At 50.3% G+C, this 24,259-nt stretch overlaps 2 protein-coding genes across 2 annotated transcripts; both read left to right on the forward strand.

Moving 5' to 3' along the window:
- Positions 1–1,412: 1,412 nt before the first annotated feature.
- Positions 1,413–2,327, forward strand: LOC137816963 (uncharacterized). The gene has a single exon (XM_068620154.1). It carries the CDS (start codon positions 1,413–1,415, stop codon positions 2,325–2,327), a length of 915 nt encoding a protein of 304 aa, XP_068476255.1.
- A 12,861-nt stretch (positions 2,328–15,188) lies between these two features.
- On the forward strand, positions 15,189–15,605 carry LOC137816964 (uncharacterized). The gene has a single exon (XM_068620155.1). The coding sequence runs from the start codon at positions 15,189–15,191 to the stop codon at positions 15,603–15,605; it is 417 nt and encodes a 138-aa protein (XP_068476256.1).
- The last annotated feature ends 8,654 nt before the right edge of the window (positions 15,606–24,259 follow it).

Raw genomic sequence — 24,259 nt, forward strand, 5'->3', positions numbered from 1 at the left:
GAAACGGAGGTGTGTCTTTTGATGTTTCTCGCTTGCTGACTTGATCGTCGAAGTGCAAACGGCCACGAGGGCGCCCCTTTGTTCTCTCTGTTTCAGGTACTCACGGCGGCTAAGGGTGGGAATTTGGAACAAAGACGAAGGAGTCCTTGATACGCGAGTCTTAGCTACGCACGAAGACGTTCCCAGTCAACCGGTGAGAACATTTGGCACCCACCGTGGGGCTCGTTCTAAAACACCAATCCCACCGCAAGTGTTCAGTTATCCAGTTGCAGTTTCCGATTCAGTTCTTTCGAGATTTTACCAAGATCCCCCGTTCGTTGGGAAATTGGTGCAGTTTCGCCGATTGCCTTCGGTTCAGTTCGCTGTCTGATCGTGTTCGTTTGAGTTCGAGTTCCGCACACTTTCTTCATCCCTTGGAGTTGCACGACCGCTAGAAAAAGCTCCTGAAAACCGCTAAGATGAGGTCCACGAGGCAAGGTTCAACGCGCGCTGAGTGCGAAGACCTGACCATGCAGCAGGTAATGGATATGGTGCAGGGACTGCAGGAGGCAATGACAACGTCGAAGGTTGAGCAAGAGCGCATGCAGGAGGATCTCGCGGCGTCTCAGGCGAGAAATGAGGAGCTCTGTCTCATGAATGAGGAGTTGCGCCGCCGGTGGCGCAACAACTCAGGGCTACGCGACGGGGATGAGCCCAAGGGTTCCACTCCCCCAAGGGAGTTCTCTACACCGTTCTCGCAGCCGATACTGGAGACGGTGATCCCCAACACATTTGTGGGGCCCAAGGTAACCTTCACAGGGATGGAAGACCCCGAAGCACATCTCACTGCGTTCCACACGCAAATGATGCTGGTAGGCGACTCCGACGCTGTAAGATGCAAGCTCTTCATGAGCACTTTGACTAGGATGGCCATGGACTGGTTTATTAGCCTTCCGAATGGCCATATCACCTCCTTTGCACAGCTCCCTCAGCTGTTCAGGGAGCAGTATCTAGCAAACAGGGCTCCACCACCGGTCTCGTACGACTTGTTCGATGTAAAGCAGTATCAGGGTGAGACCCTCAAGGAATACATCAATCGCTTTGGAGCGCAGGTGGTGAAGGTTGGCACCACAGAGGAGCCTATGATCGTCTACACATTCAGGAAAGGAATGTGCCCTGGACCCTTCTATGAATCGATGATACGAAGCTGCACCAAGACCTTTGTTGATATAAGGCGTCGCGTGGTGGAACACATCACCTTCGAAGGCGAGGTGTGCGAGAAGCACACAAGTGTCGCACCCGCACGCCCAAGAGCGCAGTCGCGCGCACAACCCGCCAGGGTCAACGAGGCCACGACGGAAAGGAAGAACCAAGACAGGAAGCGCCCATACAAGGCGAGGAGGCCTTAGGCAAGGGGGACAGTAGAGTGGGACATGCAGGTGAGGAAAGGAAATAGGCCATTAAGGCACAATTTCGTGATGGAGCTGAAGGATCTTATTGTTGTGCCCAACATAACTGACAGGTTGAGGCCACCAGTGAAGTCTGACAAGGTGTTAGGACCTCGTAAAGACTCATGGTGCGAGTTCCACGAGGCGTTTGGGCACCATATCAACAACTACTTGACGCTGGGCCATCAGTTGGATGAGCTCGTAAAGAATGGATTTCTGAAGGATTATCTTGTTGGTCCTGCCATGACCACAGCCCTAACAGCGCCAGAGAAAGATCAAGTGCATGAAATGCCAATCCATGGAGAAGTGCACACCATCTTTGGTGGCTTTTCTGGAGGAGGACCAACAGCATCTCAGCGCAAAAGGTATGTGAGGGCAGTGAACTCAGTTGCTGAGGAGGGTTCGGATGATCAGTGGGAATCAGACCTTGTGTTCACAAGGGTTGACCTACGAGATATTGTCCCACATGACAATGACCTCGTGGTCATTTCGGTTGTCACAGCTGGGAGAAAGGTGCATAGGGTTCTCGTCGACCAGGGCAGTTCTGTAGATGTCATGTTTTGGTCGACGTTCAATAAGTTGCAGTTGTCCCCTGACTTGCTGAGGCTCTACACTGGATGCTTGTATGGGTTCACAGGGGACCAAGTTGAGGTGCGTGGCTACCTGGAGCTGAGGACGACGTTTACTGATGGAACGGCGTCGCGTACCGAGAGCATCCGGTACCTAGTCGTGAATGCTAATTCAACTTACAACATCTTGTTGGGAAGGCCAGCGATGAATAGACTAAGGGCGGTGGCGTCCACGCGCCACATGAAGATGAAGTTGCCAGATCTTAGTGGCAGGGGCATTGTGATCAAATCTGATCAAGAGGACGCTCGGAGATGCTATAAAATAGCTTAAAAACAAAGAGAGGCGTGTTCATGGTTCTTAAATGATCGCCCGTCTCAGCTACGCCGATGGAGGTGGAGTCCCTAGAATAGGCGACTTTTGTGGTGGAGACGCCTGTCGAGGCCTCACCCGCGGAGGCGACGCCAAGTGGAGATGTGCGCCTAGAAAAAACACATGGGGAGGCCTCGCCCATGGAAGAGGTATCCGGAGGGGCCTCGCCCACAGGAAAATTCGATGAGGCGACGCCTATAGGAGAAGATCGCATAAACAATTCTCGTGCAGAGAGCGTGCGGGATAGGCGATCCCAACCAGTAGACAACGTGGTGGAGAGACAGATTGGTGGCAAGACATTCTAGCTGGAGCGTTTGTTGAGCCAGGAAGAACAAGACGAAGTGGCAGCAGTGATCTCGCGCCACTTAGATGCATTCGCATGGACCGCCTCGGACATGCCAGGAACCGACCCAGATTTTTTGTGCCACCACCTCACCATGGACGCCAAGGTTTGCCCTGTACGACAGAGGAGGAGGAAATTCAACGAAGAGAGACGCCTTGTCGTAAAGGAAGAAACGCAGAAATTGCTAAGTGTTGGGCACATCAGGGAGATACAATACCCTGAGTGGCTGGCCAACATCGTCTTGGTGAAGAAGGCGAATGGAAAGTGGAGAATGTTCGTCGACTTCACGGACATAAACAAGGCGTGCCCTAAAGATTCGTACCCCTTACCTAGCATCGACACATTGGTGGATAGCGCCTCAGGGTGCAAGATGTTGTGCTTCTTAGACACGTTCTCGGGGTACAATCAGATAAAAATGCATCCAAAGGACGAGAGCAAAACGGCGTTCATGACGGAAACATGAAGTTACTGTTACAAGGTGATGCCGTTTGGGCTGAAGAACGTAGGTGCCACCTACCAAAGACTAATGGACAAGGTCCTTGCACCCATGCTAGGTAGGAACGTGCAAGCCTACATAGACGACATGGTGGTGACCTCGCAGGAGAGGGGGCGGCACACAGCGGATCTGGAAGAGCTGTTTGCCACCATATCAAAGTACTGCCTCAAGCTGAACCCTGAGAAGTGCGTCTTCGGGGTTGAGGCGGGTAAGTTCTTAGGCTTTATGCTCACAGAAAGGGGAATAGAGGCGAACCCTGATAAATGTGCAGCCATCATTGCCATAAGGAGCCCAACTTCAGTGAAAGAAGTGCAGCAGCTGACTGGGCGGATGGCAGCTTTGTCAAGGTTCGTATCTTTTGGAGGTGAGAAGGGCCACCCCTACTTTCAATGCCTCAAGAGGAATAGCCGTTTTGCGTGGACAGATGAGTGCGAAGCAGCATTCCTCAAGTTAAAGGAGTACTTGGCGACGCCGCCTGTGCATTGCAAGCCACGGGCAGGCGTCCCCCTTCGTTTGTACTTCGCTGTGACTGAGTGGGCTATCAGTGTTGTGCTGGTCCAGGAGCAGGATCAAGTGCAGAGGCCCATCTACTTTGTAAGCAAGGCTTTGCAAGGCCCAGAGTCGAGATACCAGTCGTTGGAGAAGACGGCATTGGCAGTAGTGTTCTCGGCCAGGAGGCTCCGCCACTATTTTCACAGCTTCACAATGGTGGTGATGACGAACCTCCTCATTCAGAAAGTACTTCAGAAGCTAGATGTAGCTGGAAGGATTGTTCGCTGGGCGGTGGAGCTGTCAGAGTTTGATATCCAGTACGAACCCAGAGGATCCATCAAAGGGCAAGTCTACGCAGATTTCTTCATAGAGCTCTCACCAGGAGGAGGCCCTCAAGAGGTGGAGTTAGGATCACAGTGGATGCTCTCAGTGGATGGGTCCTCCAATCAACAGGGGAGTGGCACGGGAATAGTTTTGGAGGGACCTAACGAGGTGTTGATCGAGCAACCCTTACGTTTCACCTTCAAGGCAAGCAATAACCAAGCTGAGTACGAGGCGCTGATTGCTGGAATGCTCTTGGCCAAGAAAATGGGCACTCAGAGCCTCTTGGAAAAGAGTGATTCCCAGTTGGTCACAGGGCAAGTAACAGGGGAGTACCAAGCAAAGGATCCTCAGATGGCTGCGTACCTGAGGTACGTCGAGGTGTTGAAGGGAGCCTTCGCCGCTTTTGAGCAGGTGCATGTCCCAAGGGAGCAAAATGCCAGAGCTGACCTGCTCGCCAAGCTGACCAGCTCAAGCAATGGGGGAAGGCAGAACAGTCATCCAGGAGACGCTCAAAACGCCGCGAAAGTTCATGGCAGACAATAGGGTGGATGTTCTTCACATCAGTGGGGCAAGAGGAAAACCAAGGAGCCATCGCTCTTTGATTCAAGATACGACGAGGACACCCCGCATCAGCACCTATGCGGCCTCGCCCGAAGGAGAGAAGTGTGTGCAAGTATGTGCCTTGGAGGAAGGCGACACGTGGATGACGCCGTACAGGCGATACATTGCAGATGGAATTCTCCCAGCATAGCCTGGGGAGGGAAAGAGGATAAAGAAGAACTCTGCAAGGTATACTCTCGTGGATGGAGTGTTGTTTAGGCACGGGTTCACACACCCAATTCTGACATGCGTGAGTGGCGACGAGTGTGCGAGGATCATGTCAGAGCTTCACGAGGGGATTTGCGGAAGCCACGTGGGGGGAAGATCACTAGTTTCCAAGTTGGCCATCGGTGAGAGAAGACTGTGTGAGATATGCCCAGTGGTGCAAGCAGTGTCAGATGCATGCTGATTGGCACAAGGCGCCTCCCGAAGAGCTGAGGTCGATTTACAGCCCGTGGCCTTTTGCACACGTGGGGGATTGACATTCTGGGGCATTTCCCTCTCGCAATAAGGTAGATGAAGTATTTGATAGTCATCGAGTACTTCACGAATTGGATAGAGGCAGAACCAATGGCACAGATCACTGCGCATAAGGTACAACACTTTGTGATCCTGCCTGTTGACCAGAACGTTGGGACTTGCCTCGTCAAACTTGGATCGACGTGTGCACCGCTTCTAACTCCGTCCTTCGTCGCGATCCACCTCAAGAACCTGCAAAAGAACAGAGCGGCACCGCTGCGGCCGATCACACTCCAACGCCCAAGTCAGTGACCGAACCACCAAATACTAAGAGCAAGAACACTCAAGAACTCTCAAGGAACCGTGCAATGTTCTCTCTCACAGTATGCTCAAGAACTCGCAAGCGTAAAGAGTATAATCTGAACGTGCCTACCTCAGAAGTTCGTTGAGAACTCTTATATACCTGGTCACTTTCTCTCTCCTGGCAGTTACAGACCTGGACACGTGGTTCGCACCCAGTCGTACACGTGCCATCATCTGGAGCCTCCTTGACTTGGGCGCTGCTTCTGACTCTCTTTTTGGCTAAGTTACTTATGCATGGTACTGCCCAGTGCATAGCTAACTTGGGAGCGCGATCTCTACTGGAATTGGCGAGTTAGGGTGCTCTCGTACACCTTCCCTGTGGTCTCGCCGGCCGCCTTCATAATCTGCACCACCTTCATCTCTGGCGATGTGCTTGCTCTGGCGATCTCCGATCACTTGGTCGCCTGAGTTTACATCTGGCGACTTCACCTTCAACTGGGCGATCGCCGGTCCTGGTATGCTGGAGATCGGAACACGCCAACTTAATAACTGGCGACTACACGAACCCCCCGACTTCCTTCCCTTCTGCAAATCTGGCGCCTTGTCAACACGCCTACACTGTAGCTTGATGCCACGTCATCACTTCCGACTACCAGGGCGGTACACAAGGCCCCCAGTCTTAAGCGAAGACTTGTCCATCGAAAAGACTGAAAGAGTCACGTCAACACCGATCTACGTGGCACTGACGCAGAATTTCAAGCGGTTGTACTTTCTGCTTCTCTGACGCTCCACCAAACCCCTCACCCATCGCTCGACACGTGGCTTCATCAACGGTTACCTTCAGTTAACGTTTGCGCTTCCCGAACCCATTTCGAAAAACCCTTAAACCCATTTTCGCTCCACTGTAAAATCACTTTTCTTCGTATTCTCAAACGCTCCAACTTTCCTCTGCAAAAAAGCTCTCAACGTTCTTCAACTTCCTGAATCACCAACATTCTCCATCGCCTTCCTGATCATAAAAAGGTACTTCCTTTCCTTCTTCTGCTGGTTTTTCCTGCATTTTAACCGATTCGCATCATCCTGTAACTGTCTGGTGCATACGTTGTGGGTTGTTTTTTCCATTTCTCCTTTCTCGTAACTTAGGGCTTCGTCAATCGTTGCAACGAACCTACGTTCGTTCGTTTTTCACCCTTCTCCCATGATCGAGTCAGCCTCTGCGAACCCTGATCATTTTTCCTTTTCTTCTTCCTTTGCAGCTTCAACAATGACTCGCTCAAAGATCACCCCAAATCCTCCTCCTTCATCACGAAACCTCTCCTTACAAGCACACGACCCACCGCGAGCACGCGGCGCTTCGTCTTCTCAGGCTGAGAGGCCTGCACCTTCCCGCCCCAACCTGGCCCAGGCGACTCCGCCTGTCACCGGAGGAGCCTCCGTCCCCCCACCAGACTTCAAAAAACTCTATCCCTGGGCCAACTCGACCCTGTTGAGGGAAACATCTTCTGTGAATACTGTTGGGGCAGTTTTGCGATTGACGAAGGGGGATGAGCCTTACCAATCATTCCACAAGGAGCACGACGAGAAAATGACGGTGCTACCTTGCCCCTCCGACCTGCCAGTTTGCGCTGACGACAAGGCAAACAATGATTGACCCTTCTGTTTCGTCTACACAACTTTGTTCAAGAAGGTGAAACTCAGGTTTCCCTTCACTCGCTTTGAGAGGGAGCTTCTCACCGAGCTCAACATCGCCGCCGCCCAGCTTCATCCCAACAGTTGGGCGTTTGTGCGGGCATTCCAAGTCATGTGCGACCACCTGGGGTTGCCAGCATCTGTGGATGTCTTCTTGTTTCTCTTTGAAGCCAAGCACCCAGGAGACCGCCTGTGGGTAAGCTTGAATGGGATTGCTGGGAGGTCAATCCTCTCCATCTTCCAGCAATCCTATAAAGACTGGAAGGGCAAATTTGTCCAGATACGCCCCAACGACAAGGATGCTTCCTTGCTCGACGGTTTCCCCTTGTACTGGGTAAACAAGGGGAACAAAGAGTCAAAAAGCAGCTTCAGGAGACCCAGGAGTCCTGATAGCATGGGCGCTTTGGACAGAGATCTCTGTTTCTTCTGGAAGAGTGTGGCGGACGCCAACATCACCTTCCTCACCACCACACTCATCTGCTTCGAGTTCTTCGAGGACCAACTCGAAGTTCGAATAGGTTAGAACATTTAAGTTCTTGTTCTAATACTACTTCTGTTAACTATTTCTGGGCGTCTTGTGCGTTGTGCGCAAGACTTTTGGTTTTATTTTTCTGCACCCTTTATCTACTTCGCTGCATATTGCCTTATGCATTTATTTTCTCTCTGAACTAACCCATGCATTTTTGCTCCATGCAGATAATATGTTGGGCCAGGGCAAGCTCGCTGAATTGAGGGCGCTCGCCCGAACCCACGGGTTGGCAACGGGTTCACAAACCGTGCCAAACTCGGTGGTGGAGATCGCCGCCGCACAGGGCCGATCGCCACCCAAGGGTCCCTCGCCTCCCGATGTCCAACCCGCCACTCAACGCAAGAAGCTTGTCCTCAGAAAACCCAAGAGGAAAGCTCCCCAAGTAGTCCACGAGGAGGAGGAGGAAGACGACGAGGTCACTGAAGATGGCCTGGTTACGAAGAGGAAGAGGGTGGCACCTTCTTCACCACCTGCTCCACCCCCTCTTCCAACATCAACACCGCCATCCACGCCTGCTCCACCTCCAACACTGCCTCCTCCGCCAGCTCCTGCCTCACCAGTCCAAGCAATCCCACTGGCAACTGTGCCACCTGCGGTTGAAGCCCCCGAGCCAAATTTCATGGAGGACCCCCCGAGCGCCTCCACGCCTTGTGCAACAGCTGGAGGGGGTCTCCCTTCAAATGCCTCAGTCGCAGACGTTGCTCCAATCGGGGATGAAGTTGCCCATAACTCTCCAATTCTGATTACTGAATCCCCGACGTCGCCACCGCGCCAAGAAGCACCTGCTGAACAACCAACTAAAGAAGGTGGCGGCGAGAGCCAACAACAGGCCCACCCGGTGCCTCCACCAGCAAGCCTCTCTCTCGAGGTCACAAGGGTGTGGGAGCCTTTCTCGGCCAAACTGAAGATGATGGCAGAGGACATCCCCACCATTATAACTAGAGCTGTGGAGAGCTCCACCAGGAAGCTCCAGGATGACCTCTTCAACCTTCAAACTGAAAATAGCACTATGAGGGTTGAGGTGGAGAAGTTGTCCTTCAATCTGACACTCGCGGAGATTGAACACTCCCGAGTAGAAGATGCGATGAGCACCGAGCTCCGGTTGGCGCGCAAGGAGGCCACCGATCTACGCCACAAGGTGCAGCTTCTGGCTCAAGAGAAGATTGAGCTGGAAAGCAAGATTGTACCTTATCGCGTTAAGGTGGCTGACCTAGAGGCCTTAATAAAGACTGACGCCGCCAAGGTGAAGAAACTGGAGCAGAGGTCAGCTGATCGGGAGATCTTCCTGGGAAAGGTGGAAAAGGCGAGGGACGACGCCATGGCTGAGCTTGCCGAAGCCAACAAAGAGAAGGGGAAGATCGCTGCTGAATTGGGCCACGTGCAAGCAGAATCCAAGAAGGTTGCTGAAGACCTTCTCCAGGCTCAAGAAACCATTGAACAACTCAAGAAGCAAGCTGAAAAGCTGGAGCAGCAGAACAAGGGGCTGAAGGAACAAACTGAAGAACTCAAGAAACAAATTGAAGAACTTAATCTGAGTTCTGCCCAAATTCTGGCTGCTGGATTCGAGGCTGCCCGGGAACAGTTCGCCTGCTTGTTCCCTGATCTGGATCTCAGCATGGTGTCCCTTAACAATGAGGTGGTGGATGGGAAAGTGGTTCCCGCTGAAGACTGATCAATTTTCCCTCATCCACCACCTTTATGCTTTTTCTTTGTATGTAACTGTAAAAAAACTTCATATTTTCCTGTATATGTGTTTTTGAACTGATACTTATTTCAATGGCAAAGTCTGTGTATTTCCTCTTATGACTTCTTTAACTGTTTTGACTTTCCTTGCGCGATCTACCTCAGAGAAATGACTTAGTAATTTCATGAGCGCAATCATACACTTAACTGCTTCGAGCCACTTCAACTTCAAACAATAATCACTTTAACAACTCGTAATCTTAAGGCAATTAACCTTAGCGTAAAATTACTCTTCAAGCAACGAACTTTAACTCAACTACTGGCTTAAAACATTGCTTCACCCGATCTGCTTCATCAAAACGGGTCTTTAACTTTCTCGCCACTGTTTGAACTTTTCCTGGTCGCCAAAGACTCTTGGCGATATCAACTTCTTTCTGGCTTCATGCCTTGGCCATTGTACTTTTATCTGGGGTAGAGGCGTCTTTCGGATCCTTCTCTACCTTCCTGAACTTCAGAACAAAAGACCGGGTGGCTAGGCGCTCTCTTCGAACCTACCTTAGCCACCTTCCAAACTTCGTCCACCCTTAACACCATACCTGAACTCGTTCGAGACGAGAAGGATTTTATCTTGCCTGAACTCGCTCATAGGCGAGAAGGTCTTTAACTCGCCTGAACTCGCTCATAGGCGAGAAGGTCTTTTAACTCGCCTGAACTCGCTCATAGGCGAGAAGGTCTTTTACTTGCCTCTACATTGCCCCGGGGGTTACATCTTCTCGCCCCCAGAAACACTGAGGACTTTTCACTGGTGCCTCTACATTGCCCCAGGGGTTACATCTTCTCGCCCCCAGAAACACTGAGGACTTTTCACTGGTGCCTCTACATTGCCCCAGGGGTTACATCTTCTCGCCCCCAGAAACACTGAGGACTTTTCACTCTTCCTCGCCTGCGCTCGCTCGACGGCGAGGAGGTCTTTATCTTGCCTCAGAACGCGCGAGGGCGTTGAGGTCTTTTAACTGGCGTCTCCGATCGCCGAAAGACGATGAGGACTTAAAACTTTAACTTGTGCCTCCGATCGCCGAAAGACGATGAGGACTTAAAACTTTAACTGATGCCTCCGATCGCCGAAAAACGATGAGGACTTAAAACTTTAACTGATGCCTCCGATCGCCGAAAAACGATGAGGACTTAAAACTTTTTAGAAAGCATGCAATATATCTTTAACTTGCCTTAAGTCACATATAAGTGACAAGGTCTTTCTTCAAAACTTTCTGAAAACAACAGGCACGCAATCTAAAACAACTTGTACTTTGAAAACTTCTCTTTATTGGGTGGCCTCATTAAAAACCCTCCTTAGGGAAAAAAGAGTGCCCCCTTCAAACTGTTTTAACAGAGACATTGTAATGTAACTTCGTGTTTATCTTTACTTACAAAGTTCTCAACTGTAATATAACTTGAGGTGCGTAGCGTTCCAAGTGCGAGGAATCGCCCCTCCTTCCAATGTCTCTAAGCGGTAGGCGCCGTTCCCGAGCGCCTCGGTTATTCTGAACGGCCCCGTCCACTTGGGCGACAGTTTATTCTCCATCTCGTACTGGTGGGCTTTCCTCATCACCAGGTCGCCTTCTCTAAACTGTCTGGCATCTCCTTTGAGTTATATCTTCGTTCAATCCTTCTCTTCACCGCTTCAGCCTTCAATCTCGCCTCTTCCCTGACCTCATCCAGTAGATCCAGGTTCAGCCTTCTCTCTTCATCCATGGGATGCATCTTGATCTGATTATACCCCGAGAAGGCGTCCAGGAAGCTCAACAACTTACACCCTGCAGCACTATCTACCAGGGCGTCTATGCTTGGTAAAGGATATGAATCCTTTGGGCAAGCCTTGTTCAGATCAGTGAAATTGACGCACATGCGCCATTTCCCATTACTCTTCTTCACCAGCACGACATTTGCCAGCCATTCAGGGTACTGGACTTCCCTGATGTGGCCTGCAGCGAGGAGTTTCTGTGTTTCGTCCCTGATCGCCTGCCTCCTCTCCTCGTTGAACTTTCTTCTTCTTTGTCGCACTGGTCTCACCAAGTTGTCCATCGCCAGATGATGGCACAAGAAGTCGGGATCGATCCCGGGCATGTCCGAAGCGGACCATACAAACGCGTCCAGATGCCGCTCAATCACCTTGGCGATCTGGTCCTGGAGCTCAACCTCCAGGGATCTCCCCAGCTTGAAGATCTTTCCCCCGATTTCTCTCTCGAGCCACTGCTCGACGGGTTTTGATCTGGTTTCTCTGGCGATCACCGCCCTGGCGATTCCCAGTTCTCTCGCTTCCTCAGGGCGATTCCTTGTCTCTTCCCCCTCCAGACCAGCGTTCCCCTCCCCCAGCTCGGCGTCCACCATCTCCACGTCCCTTCCGGCGGTCTCTTCTGTTACCGTCGATCTGGGCTTCACACCAGGAGGCGGGGTGGTTGTTACGTAACTCACCGATCTCTTGTTTTTCAGGCTATTCTCATAGCACTTCTTCGCTTCCTTCTGATCGGATTTGATGGTGATAACCACCCCCTCCATGGACGGCAACTTCACCTTCATGTGCCGGGTCGACGGTATGGCACCTATCCTGTTGAGCGTGGGTCTTCCCAACAGGATGTTGTATGCTGAAGGAGCGTTTACAACAAGGTACTTGATTTTCTCCGTTCTTGAACCAGCCACATCTGTAAACGTTGTCCTCAATTCTATGTACCCCCTGACCTCCACCTGGTCACCAGCGAAACCATACAAACACCCTCCACAGGGCCTCAGCTGGTCAAGGGGCAGCTCCAACTGCGTGAAAGTCGGCCAAAACATCACGTCTGCCGAGCTTCCTTGGTCCACCAGCACCCTGTGGACCTTTCTTCCTGCTGTTATCAGCGAAATTACTATGGGATCGTTGTCATGAGGCACAACATCCCGGAGATCTTGCTTGGTGAATGTAATATCCACTTCCGGCGAGTGGTCTTCAAACATGTCCACCGTCATCACAGACCTCGCGTACCTCTTCCTTTGTGATGCGGTGCATCCACCTCCTGAGAAACCCCCTGCAATGGTGTGGATTTCTCCGTGCGTAGGCATCTCGTGCTGCTGAGCCTCAGCACCTGCTGGTTGGGAGCTCGACGCGCCCCCCGTCCTTCTGTCCAGCAAATAGTCATTTAGGAACCCGCTCTTAACCAGATCATCGAGCTGGTATCCTAATGCTAAGCACGAGTCCACTGTATGGCCAAAGCCCTGGTGAAACTCACACCAGGCGTCTGGCTTTGGTCCTAGCACCTTGTCGCCCACCTTTTCTGGCGCCTTCAACCTAGCGGATATATTGGGAATGGCGATCATATCCGCCAATCCCATGACAAACTTGTGCTTAGGCGGGCGATTGTATTCCCGGCGTGCTGGTTGCTGGCGTCCTTGGCCCCTGCCCTTGTTCTTCCTTGGATCATAAGGATGGCGAGTCCTCTGATCCCTTCTGGCCGCCGCTGTCTCCAGCACCCTCTGTGGCTGGATCCTGGTCTGGGCGCGTGGCCTAGTGGGGGCCACGCTTCCTCTCTTCTCGGCGACTTCGCTCTCGTCGGCGATGTGGGCCACCGCAAGTCGCCTAACCTCAGCAAACGTGGCGGGGTGTGCCCTGATCAATGCCTCGCAGAATGGTCCCGGCAGCACGCCCTTCTTAAATGCATAGACTAGCATTTCTTCATCTTTGGCCAGCGATCTGACCATCTGCGCCCCAAAGCGATTGAGGTAGTCCCTGAGGGACTCTCCCTGATACTGCCTTATATCAAACAAATCGTAAGACACCCTGGGCGGTGCCTTATTCACGATGTACTGCTCGACGAAAATCTTCGAGAACTGTTGAAAACTGGTTATGTGACCGTTAGGCAGGCTCACAAACCATTCCAGCGCCGTTCCCTGGAGCGTGCTCACGAACATCTTGCAATACACGGCGTCTGATCCCCCTGACAGCATCATCTGCGTATGAAACGTGGTGAGATGAGCTTCAGGATCCTCCACGCCGGTGAAAACAGCCTTAACAGGAACCACACTCGCAGGAATAGGCGTGTCAGTAATCGCCTGATCGAAAGGCATAGGAAAAACACGAGGTGGCGACGACGGCGCGACCTCTTCAGCAATAGAACGCCCTTGCTGCTCCTGAAGAGCTTGACGCAGCTCCTCAGTCACCTTGCTAAGCTCATCATTCCTGGCCCGAGAGGCGGCCAGGTCCTCGTGCATTCTCGCCTGTTCTATGCGCGAGGCTTCCACAGTTGCCTGCAACGAGCGCATAATCTCTACCATCTGCGCCATGGTCATGGCGGCGGCGCCTTCAGCAGCGACGGGCACAACCGGACTTGAACGATTGCTTCTCATTTTTCTCATGAAACTTGGCGAATCACAGAATGCAGCGAACAACACTTACTTCAGCTACGATCGATTCAGCGATCAATCGGAAAAAACTGCGCGAAACTCCGCAAGAAAACTCAAGAACACCGCGAACCTCCAAAGAAACCTGCAACTCCACCAGAAACCACCGCTTCTCCCACGGATAACCAAACGAGCGAAAGAACTCAAACTCCACCGAACAAATCACGCGTAAACAGCAGAAAACCTCACCTCACCGAACAAAAATCCAAACGAACGGTGGAAAACGCGAAATTACCGAACAAATCTCAAACGAACAGCGAAACGATGGTTGCACCAGCACACAACCACGCAAAAAACTACGAAAACCTCCAAGAACTCACGCTGTGGATGGGAACAGGTTTTACACGGCCCCACGGTGGGCGCCTGATGATCCTGCCTGTTGACCAGAACGTTGGGACTTGCCTCGTCAAACTTGGATCGACGTGTGCACCGCTTCTACCTCCGTGCTTCGTCGCGATCCACCTCAAGAACCTGCAAAAGAACAGAGCGGCGCCGCTGCGGCCGATCGCACTCCAACGCCCAAGTCAGTGACCGAACCACCAAATACTAAGAGCAAGAACACTCAAGAACTCTCAAGGAACCGTGCAATGTTCTCTCTCACAGTATGCTCAAGAACTCGCAAGCGTAAAGAGTATAATCTGAACGTGCGTACCTCAGAAGTTCGTTGAGAACTCTTATATACCTGGTCACTTTCTCTCTCCTGGCAGTTACAGACCTGGACACGTGGTTCGCATCCAGTCGTACACGTGCCATCATCTGGAGCCTCCTTGACTTGGGCGCTGCTTCTGACTCTCTTTTTGGCTAAGTTACTTATGCATGGTACTGCCCAGTGCATAGCTAACTTGGGAGCGCGATCTCTACTGGAATTGGCGAGTTAGGGTGCTCTCGTACACCTTCCCTGTGGTCTCGCCGGCCGCCTTCATAATCTGCACCACCTTCATCTCTGGCGATGTGCTTGCTCTGGCGATCTCCGATCACTTGGTCGCCTGAGTTTACATCTGGCGACTTCACCTTCAACTGGGCGATCGCCGGTCCTGGTATGCTGGAGATCGGAACACGCCAACTTAATAACTGGCGACTACACGAACCCCCCGACTTCCTTCCCTTCTGCAAATCTGGCGCCTTGTCAACACGCCTACACTGTAGCTTGATGCCACGTCATCACTTCCGACTACCAGGGCGGTACACTTTGTTTGGAAGAACATTCTGTGTCGTTTCGGGGTGCCAAGGCGTCTCATCTCAGATAATGGCACTTAGTTTGCGAGCCAACAGTTGGGGAAGCTGTGTGCAGAGGTAGGAATCAAGCAGGTGTTTACATCAGTCGAACACCCCCTGACGAATGGGCAGGTAGAATCAGCAAATAGAGTTTTGCTGAGGGGGCTGAAGCGAAGACTAGAGAAAGCTAAAGGGGCGTGGGCAGAAAAAGTGCCAAGGATTGTGTGGGCCTACCACACCACGCCTCAATCTTCCACCATGGAGACGCCTTTCAGCCTAGTATACGGGTCAGATGCAATGATCCCAGTAGAGATCCACGAGAGTTCTCCACGTTTCCTAAGCTTTGTGGCAGAAGAATCCAACGAAGAAAGACAGCTGAATCTAAACCTGTTAGACGAGACCAGGGAGGAAGCGAGGATAAAGGCTGAAGCTGTGAAGAGGAGAGTGGAGCATCAATATAGCTCTAAGGTAAAGCCACGGCAGTTCCAAGTAGCTGACTTGGTCATGCGGAAGGCTCATCCTTATGAGTTGGAGAACAAGTTGTCTCCCAAATGGACCGGCCCCTTCAGAGTAACCGAAGCCCAGGGAAATGGTTCGTACAAGTTAGAGACTCTAGAAGGGGGCCCCATCCCATGCAGCTGGAATGCAACCAATTTAAAATTTTATTTCAGTTGAAGAACATTATGAAGTACACAGTTTTAAAAGGGACACTCTTTTTCCCTCTCGGGGGTTTTTTAATGAGGTCACCCAAGTAAAAAAGAAGTTCAAGAAAACATTGTCTCAGCCTTTCCTTTTCTCACAACGTAAAGAAAAGACTAAGAAACAAAAACAAAGGCTCAAGGCGTCGCCAAGCGTAGGCGTCGCCAGGCGTAGACGTCACCAGGCGTAGGCATCGCCAGGCGTAGGCATCGCCAGGCGTAGGCATCGTCAGGCGTAGGCGTCGCCAGGCGTAGGCACCGCCAGGTGAAGGCATCGCCAGATAAGGGAGCGAGCGTCAAAATCAAAGCAAGTAACAAGAGCACATGCTCATGCCCAGGGATCAAGGTACGCTCAGTATAAGCTAAAAACCGGGTGTCTAGTCCCTGAGCAGGGGTTAAGGGATTCCTTTGGGACGCCCCCTCCTCAGGTAAGAATAGCTAGCCCCGGTGTCTGATGTTTAGACACCTTGTAAGGAAGTGGCGGGGGGCGTTTCCTTCGAGCGTGGGCACCAGACAATAAGAAATTCGGAGCAGTGGAGAACCAGGTCACTTGGTGCAGATACACGCACTTAAGGAGAAGCGTCATCCTACGGGAAACCTTCTCCTTAGGCGTAATCACCAAAATCCCTGGTCATCTTGGTGTTTAGACACACCAGGGACGATACGACGATGTTTCCGACGCGCCTCTCCCTGGGCGTGGGCACCAAGAACACTGATCGCCTTGGTGTTTTCAGACACCCTGAGGACGAAACGGCACTACCCCAGGCAGGCCTCTCCTCACGCGTGGGCACCAAGCGCGCAGAGATAAAGGCTAAGTTGCCTTGATGTTTAGACACCCCGTGGACGATACGGCGCTGCTGTAATAGGCCTCTCCATGGGCGTGGGCACCAAAGCGTGACTTTGTCACAAGTGTTTAGACACGCTGAGGACGATACGACCTCGCGTTCAGCGGGTCTCTCCTCGAGTGTGGACACCAGTACACGAAGGGAAGTTCTCCTTCACCCTTGAGTGATGATGGGGCACGAAGTTAAATCCTCCTATGTCTTTGGGTGATGACGAGACAGGCGACACCTTCATGAGGTAGATCTCTCGCAGATACGAAGGCCAAGTGAAGTATGGAGCGAAAAGATCAAGAGAAGGGTATGCATCACGACTTAGAAAAGAAGAGTAAGAGAGAAAGTCACTTGCTACCTAAAGAATTAAAGGCAAAGCGACGAAGAGATACATCGAGGGTAAGTACCAATTACGCCTTTGATATAGTAAAGAAAGCATAAGCAGATAAATGTGCAGGAGAAGCTAAGAGCGAACAAGAATTTAAAGATAATGTTCGAATAACATTTAAATAGATAAAATTGGGAATCAATGTTATAGATAGTTCAAATGTTGTAAATACAAATTTACAAAGAAGAAGAAATAACAGTAACTTCTCATTCCCATGCTCATTCCCCAAGGTCGAGGGGCACCACCTTCCCATCGACGATTTGGTTGCCAGGGTAACAATTTGAGGTGTTAATCTCTGGGTTTTCACATGTTGCTTGAGCCAGAGCCTCTTTAAACCCCTCCTCAAATGTGTTATCCATGTCGTCAATGAGCTCTTTGTTGCACTTCTTTAGTTCTTCTATCTTGGAGTTCTTGGTGGCTAGCTGTTTGTCCAGAAATTCCTTCTCCACTTGAAGCTTGTTAACATCATCTTGGAGCTTGACATTTTCAGCTTGGAGAAGGTTGAGAGCTTCGACCTTCGCAGCTAGCTCCCCCTCAGTCTCGCCCAGTTTTACCTCGAGGGCCTTGGAGTTTACAGAAGCCGCCTTCAGTTCAGCAACCTCCGCCTGCAGAGGAACCATGGAGCCCAGAAGGTCAGCATATTTTTTACCAGCCTCGTGCAGCCTCAGGTTGGCCGCCTCCTCCGCCTTCTGGGTCTCCATCAGAGAGGTTTTGTAAGCACCTTCCTTGTGCTCCCATAGGCGTTTGACCTTCAGTTTCTCCTCCTTCAGGGTGGCCACCTCTCGCTTGAGAGCCTGAAGGGCTTGCATCTCGATGGCTTTGGATTTTGCTTGTGCACGCCACTCGAGAGCAATAGCAAGGAAGGCCCCCATGTAGTAGGGCATGCCTTCTTTCTTTGCCTCGCCGGAAGAACTTCCTGACGACCTCTCAGTGAAGCCCCTCATTAGTTGTATGATTGGAGGGGGAATTTCTAAGATCTCTGGGGCAGGGGCTTGTATAGCAGGTGTTTGCGTTGGTGGTGGGGCGGATTCTACCCCCTCCTCTTGGCCCGGTTGTTGTGATGGTGATGTGGCGCTAAGGGGGTTGTCCCTTATGGACCCTCCACGTTGGGGGGATGCAGATCGTGAGGAGATGACTCTGTTGGTCCTCCTCCTCTTGAAGGCATGTCCCTCATCTGAACCTTCGTCATCAGAGGGGATGGTGAGCACGCCTTTGCCCTTATCAAGGGGGGCTGGGGTAGAGGTGTTGGCCACAGCCAGTGGGACTGCAACGATTGGGGGAGGTGAATTAGGCGTTTGGAGGGTGTGGGGTGAGTTGGTTGTTTGGGTGGTATGTGGTGAAGTTGGGCTTTGTGGAGGTTCTGAGGGGGTTTTTTCAGTCATGGGGGTATCAGAAGCACCAACTTTCGCAGAAGTCGCCTTGGTGTGAGCTTTCAAGGCCTTGGCCAGTGCAATACGCCTTAACGAGTCCATCACTGAGGCTACACCAGACAAACAAAAGAACAAAGGTTAGAGCCAATACCAGTTAAGCATGAAGCATCAGATACACATAGTTACACACAGAAGTTTGGAGCAGATAAACAGCACATACAGCAAGAAGAGAAAAGCACATTAAGAGGCAAAGATAAAGAAGACAAGTATGGGCGTAGATTCTCCTACCAAAATATTGAGTAAGGGCGTCTGCATCAAACTCACGAGCTCTGAGCTCCGCGGTGTTGAAGACGACTCCCATGCCAGCTAAAGCCACACATACCTCTCTATCAGCAGAGGGTAGTTTGTCTAAGGACTTGGGCTTAATCAGCCTTGGCTCTTTCACCCAATACAGGGGGAAGCCATCTAGGGTTGTGGGGTCGTGTTTTGTGCAACACAACCTGAAGAACTTACCCTTCCACCCTGATGAATGCCCAGCTGTTGGGGTGTAGTTGGGCAGGGGCTACGTTGATTTCAGTGAGTAGCTCCCTCTTGAAGCTTGAGAAGGGTAGGCGCAGACCGGTTCGTTTGAACACCGTTTGGTAGAGGAAGAAGAAAGGCTTCCCACCGTTGGACCTATCATCCACGCAGACCGGCTCCCCGGGGGTGCAGTGACGAACGGAGATGTGGGATTCGTGTCTGCTGGAAAAGGCATTGAAGTTGTATGCACGTGGGTCACCCATATGGTTCTCCATGTCTTCGACGGTGGTCAGGGTCAAACACTCGGCTAAGAGTTCATCAGAGGCCCAGGGGTAGTGAGCCCTATAGTTGATCCCTGGGGGTGGAGGATTGGCGGTTGTTTTTGTACGCGCCATGGATTGATGAAAAAGCTGAAGAAGGAAGAAAAAGCAAAGGCTTAGCAAAGAAGGTTTGAAGGAGCAAGTGGGAAGAAACCCTAGAAAAGCCCTACCCACACGAGAAAGAAGAACGGGGGGGACGAAGGAGCGAGAAGAATACAGAAGTGCAGAAATATAAACAGTCCCAGGAAGTCATAAGAGCAATACAGTAAAGAACAAGGGCAATCTGAGTAGAAAAACCATACCTTTTATGGTTAGAAGTCGAAAAGGTGTGAGCTTTCGTGAATGAAGAACGCAAACGTCGTAGGGAAGATGAACAGTGCACAGAGAAATGAGAAATGATGAAACAGTGCTTTGAGCGTGCGTTTTTTAAAGGTTATAACGTTAACTTGGGAAGCGCTAGTGACACTCATCCCCAGCCGTAGGATCATGCCATGTGTTGAGATATTAGCGCACAACTTAAGTTGTCACGTCACCACGCAGAAATGTCTAGTCAGCATTAGAATGCCATGCATAAATGTCTAGTCAGCATCAGAATGAAGGAGCTACTCCTGGGCGTCGACCAGCTGCCCAACAATGATTCTCTTGCTCAGGCCCATTTGGAAGAGGTCCACCCCAGGATGCACACAGGAAACCTGGGCCATGGCATCCTCAAACCCAACACCATAGGCTCCAGCAGCATCGTTGGTGAGCTCCTCCTTTATCTCACTTGTACCGTCCCGTCCCCGGGCGTTGACCAAAGTCAAAGTCAAAGTCAAAGCCAAAGTTAAACATATGGTGGGACTCGTCCAAGGAGCCCAGGGAGGAAAGTCAACAGGTTGACCGCTTAAGGCGTCACCAGGTTAAGGCGTCGCCAGGATGAGGCGTCACCAGGTTAAGGCGTCGACGGTGTCGCCCCCCGATACCCACGGGTAGGAAAGACCGTGGAGGGGGCGACACCCCGAGGGGCCCCGGTACCTCAGAACAATAAGAGAAAGGTGGCCATGGTTTTAGTGCCAGTAGGGGGTAACCTGACTCGTGAAGTACCCACGCCACCTCTGGGAGACCCCCGGGATAGATACGACCCATGAGAGGGCCACGCCCAGGGGCGAACCATAACTCGCTTTTAGTTTAGAGGTTGCCTCAGCTAGCATCCTCCTCTTCTCCACGTTTAGCACCATGTCTACACAGGGAAATAGCAATCCATAAGAAGTAAAACAACACGATATGCAAGTAAACAAGAAAGAGCATAGTCAAACAAGATACCAATGTAGCTCTTGAGATGCTTGGGGTTGTATTCAAGCTTGATCAGTTCAGCAATGTTAAACACCACTCCCAAGCTTGAAAGAAGTTGGCACACCTCACAATCGGGTTGGGCCAAGTCCTCGAGACTCCTAGGTTTCTTGAGCCCCGCTTTATCCACCCAATAGAGTGGGAACCCATCTGCAAGGTCAGATCATGCTTGTCGCAGCATATCTTAAAGAACTTTCCTTTGAAGCCCTTGTAAGACTACTGGAAGAGGGTTAGGAGGACTCCTCCTGCCACGCATTGAAGCTCATCCAGAGCTTCTTACCAGGGCTCTTCGCCTCGAAGAAATAGAGGAACACATCCACAGAAGGCGTATGGCCAAAGTGGTTGCAAAGTATCGCGAAGGCCCAGTTGTTGGGATGCAGCTGGCCAGGGGCCACATTGACCTCAATCAGGAGAGCGCGCTCGAACCCCGAGAAAGGAAGGCGAAGCTTGAGCCGCTTGAAGACCGTTGCGTACATAAAGAAGAAGGGTTCCTCGGGGCTTGCGCGGTCGTCAACGCACACGGGCTCACCCTCCTTGCAAGACAGAACCTTCATGTATATGTCGAACTCCCTCCCAAATACGCAGAACTTCTCATCAGACTCGCTTTTCTTGTACGCATCGATGTCCTTAAAGGTGTATATTTGAGAAGTTTCAGCCAGAAGGCTATCGGGAGCCCAACAATAGAGTGCTTTATAATCAATGGAAGGTGGAGGGTTTGGTGTAGTTTTGGTTCTGGCCATCTTAAGAGAGGAAGCTAGAGAAGAAAAGAGGAAAAAGGAAAAGATAAAAATGAAGGTTTAGAGGGGGGAGATGGTATGACTCTGAAACCCAGAAAACAGATAGTGCGATAGTGCGCGAACGAAGAACAGAAAACATAAAGTGCAGAAATATAAACAGTCCCAGAACAGTTATAGCATGCTATGAGCATCATAATCATAAAACAAGGGTGAACATGGATTAAAATCATACCTTTGAATAAGTTAGGGTTCGAAGGTAGAGGCTTTCGAAGAAGAAGACAGAGCGTTCGAGAGTAGGAAATGTTTGAGAAGTGTTAAGTGAAGTAATGAAACAGTGAAGGAGCATAGGGGTTTTGAAATGTTTAATGTATACAAAGAAATGCAAGCGCCAACGAGTCTTAGTCGTTGATCTTGCCACGTCTACGCTATTTGAAAAGCAAGGTGAGATGTCACTTCGGTGCACTGTTCACGTCCTATCACCCAATGCCACGTAGGTCGTTGTGGGCGATCACTTAGTTTTTTCACTAAAACAAGTTACAGCTCGAGACTGGGGGGTTTGTGTATAGGCTAGACCTTGGTCATCAGCCTGAGAGAAAGACATCGGACATCGGTGGACTGATAATAAGGGTGAGCCACGTAAGCTGGGTCCCACAGATTGCATGAGTTAACATGGGTTAACACCTTGATACCAAAAGAAACCTAAGTCACGAGAGGATCATGCATGGGGTTTGTATGGTACATTCGGGTATGACAGAAGCAAGTGTTCCTTGGAGGCGCTAAGGCCCGTTAGGGTTAGGGTTTCCAGAGAAATACTGCATGCATGGCACGTGAATACTTAGGGCACCCGCAGAATAGATGATGCCGCAAGCGCTGGTACGTGAATAGGTACCTTGGCGGCTACGCTGTTAGGTCTTTGCACTCCAGAAAAGGGAAGTCCTATGCGCTAGATTATGCTAAGATTGTGTGATAGCGGCGTAAGGACATTCTCCCAGGAACCCTAAGCCCACGAAGAGACGTGGGAGAATCGCAAAAGTAACCCTAGTTACAACCTATAAATAGGGTGGTAAGAACCCTAGCAAGGTACGTCGTTTCTAAGAATGAAACTGCTTATACACATTACTGTTTCTTTAGCCCTCACTGACTTAAGCGTCAGAGTGCTAACGGCCGCTAGGGCGCCCTTTGTCTTTGCAGGAAAGAGTTCTTCAACCCAAGGAAGTTCAATTCTCAGGTGGAGACCGGCGGGCCAGAGACTGCCATTCGAGTCAACCGACGAGAACAACCAGCAAAAAGGAAAGAAAAATATTAATAAATTATTTTTTATAATCGTGGACATATTGTTGTTTTGTCCATTCAACAATGTGAAGAAGAAAAAATCATGTGATGTCTGAACAACACATCATTTCTTATCAATCAATAATTATCATTTCTCATCAATCAATAATTAATGTTTGGAGAGGATTCCAATTCTGAAATGGAAAGCTAATAAAAAAGATTATATTTTATCTTAGTATCATGTTTCTCTTGGAGGAAGTATAGTCATGACATTCGAGGATGGATATCCTTGAAGAATGAGGGAATTATATGATCTAGAGATACCAATATAATTTTGGGTTTTCTTTGTAGTTTTTAGGTTTAAATATGTTTTTCTTCTATGTACTTTCACGCGAAATTGGTTTTCATCCCTAGTCCAAATTTTAGACCTTCTAGATACTTGTAGTAAGGAAACTATTTGAATGGGTCATTGCCAGATTTTTTTTACGTGGCAAATTTGCAGTGTGAACTACGATGTTAAAATATTTCATGTTTGACTCATCGCTGACATAGATGTTATAATATTATTGTACCGACCCGTCCCCGGGCGTTGACCAAAGTCAAAGTCAAACGTATGGCAGACCCACCAAGGGGGGCTCCAAGGAGGAGAGTTAGCGTTGACCGCTTTGGGCGTCGCCAGATTCAGGCGTCGATGGTGCCACCCCCCGATACCCACGGGTAGGAAAGACCATGGAGGGGGCGGCACGATAAGAGGCCACGGTACGGGCGAGGAGGCCTCAGGCCCCGGTACCTCAGACCAATTGTAAAAAGAAGAGAAAGGTGGCTTCAAGGCTATATTCCCAGTACCATCATGGAGTAACCTGACTCGTGAAGTACCCACGCCACCTCTAGAGAATCCCTAGGACAGATACGACCCGGGAGAGGGACACGCCCAGGGGTAGTCCATGTGCAGGGTAAGAGAGGAAGGCTGACACACTCCCAGGGCGAGTGACTAGAGGCTGGGGCACATGTGTTGGCACCCAGGTAGTCACCCCTTGCGCCAGATGCACTTCGAAGAAGGAAGACTTACACGCTAGGATTTCCCTAAGTTAAGTTACAGCATCGTAAGGCCTTCCACATGGAGTTGTGCTTAAGTCAGAAAGGCCACGTGGCAGTAAGCACTAAAACTCAAGGTATATAAGCTTTTCTGAGAGCTTAGTGAGGTACGTTTTACACACACTCTAATCATTTGCATTCTTACACACTGTACGCACAAGTGATTGGAAGGAGAGAGAAGTTAGTTACAATTCAGTTACGCGCCTTCAGAGCATCACAGTTACAGTGCTCCGATACGGAGGTGTTTGGTGTTTTCTGCTTACTGACTTGATCGTCGGAGTGCAAACGGCCGCGAGGGCGCCCTTTGTTCTCTCTGTTTCAGGTACTCATGGCGGTGTTGGGTGAAGATCTGGAACCAAGAGGAAGGTGGCCTTGTTACGCGAGTCATAGCTACGCACGAAGCACGTTCTGGTCAACCGGCAGGAACAATTATAATATGGTTCATATTGAAAATTCGTTTGTTACGCCGAAAAACTAATTAATAAAGACTCATTCCAATAGTTTCTTTACTACATGTACTAAAAAAGTCTAAAGTTTGGACTATGGAAAAAAAACCAATTTTATGTTATAGTATAAGGATGAAAAACATATTTAACCATATTTTTTATTATGATTTCAATTAAGAGGTTGAATGGTTTGACAAGAAGATAAGAAAATAACTTCAAGTGAATCATTCATGCTACTCATAGTGGAAAATAGTGATGCATACAGTGAGAACTAAAGGTAACACTAGTGAGAGTTAATTACTAGTGAATATTAAAGATTACT

Source organism: Phaseolus vulgaris, unplaced genomic scaffold, assembly GCF_000499845.2.
Source record: "Phaseolus vulgaris cultivar G19833 unplaced genomic scaffold, P. vulgaris v2.0 scaffold_14, whole genome shotgun sequence".
In the NCBI taxonomy this organism is placed as follows: Eukaryota; Viridiplantae; Streptophyta; class Magnoliopsida; order Fabales; family Fabaceae; genus Phaseolus; species Phaseolus vulgaris.

Excerpts from the sequence above, each read along its gene's own strand:
- LOC137816963 (XM_068620154.1), top strand. The coding sequence starts at position 1,413 with ATGCAGGTGAGGAAAGGAAATAGGCCATTAAGGCACAATTTCGTGATG.
- LOC137816964 (XM_068620155.1), top strand. The coding sequence starts at position 15,189 with ATGGAGACGCCTTTCAGCCTAGTATACGGGTCAGATGCAATGATCCCA.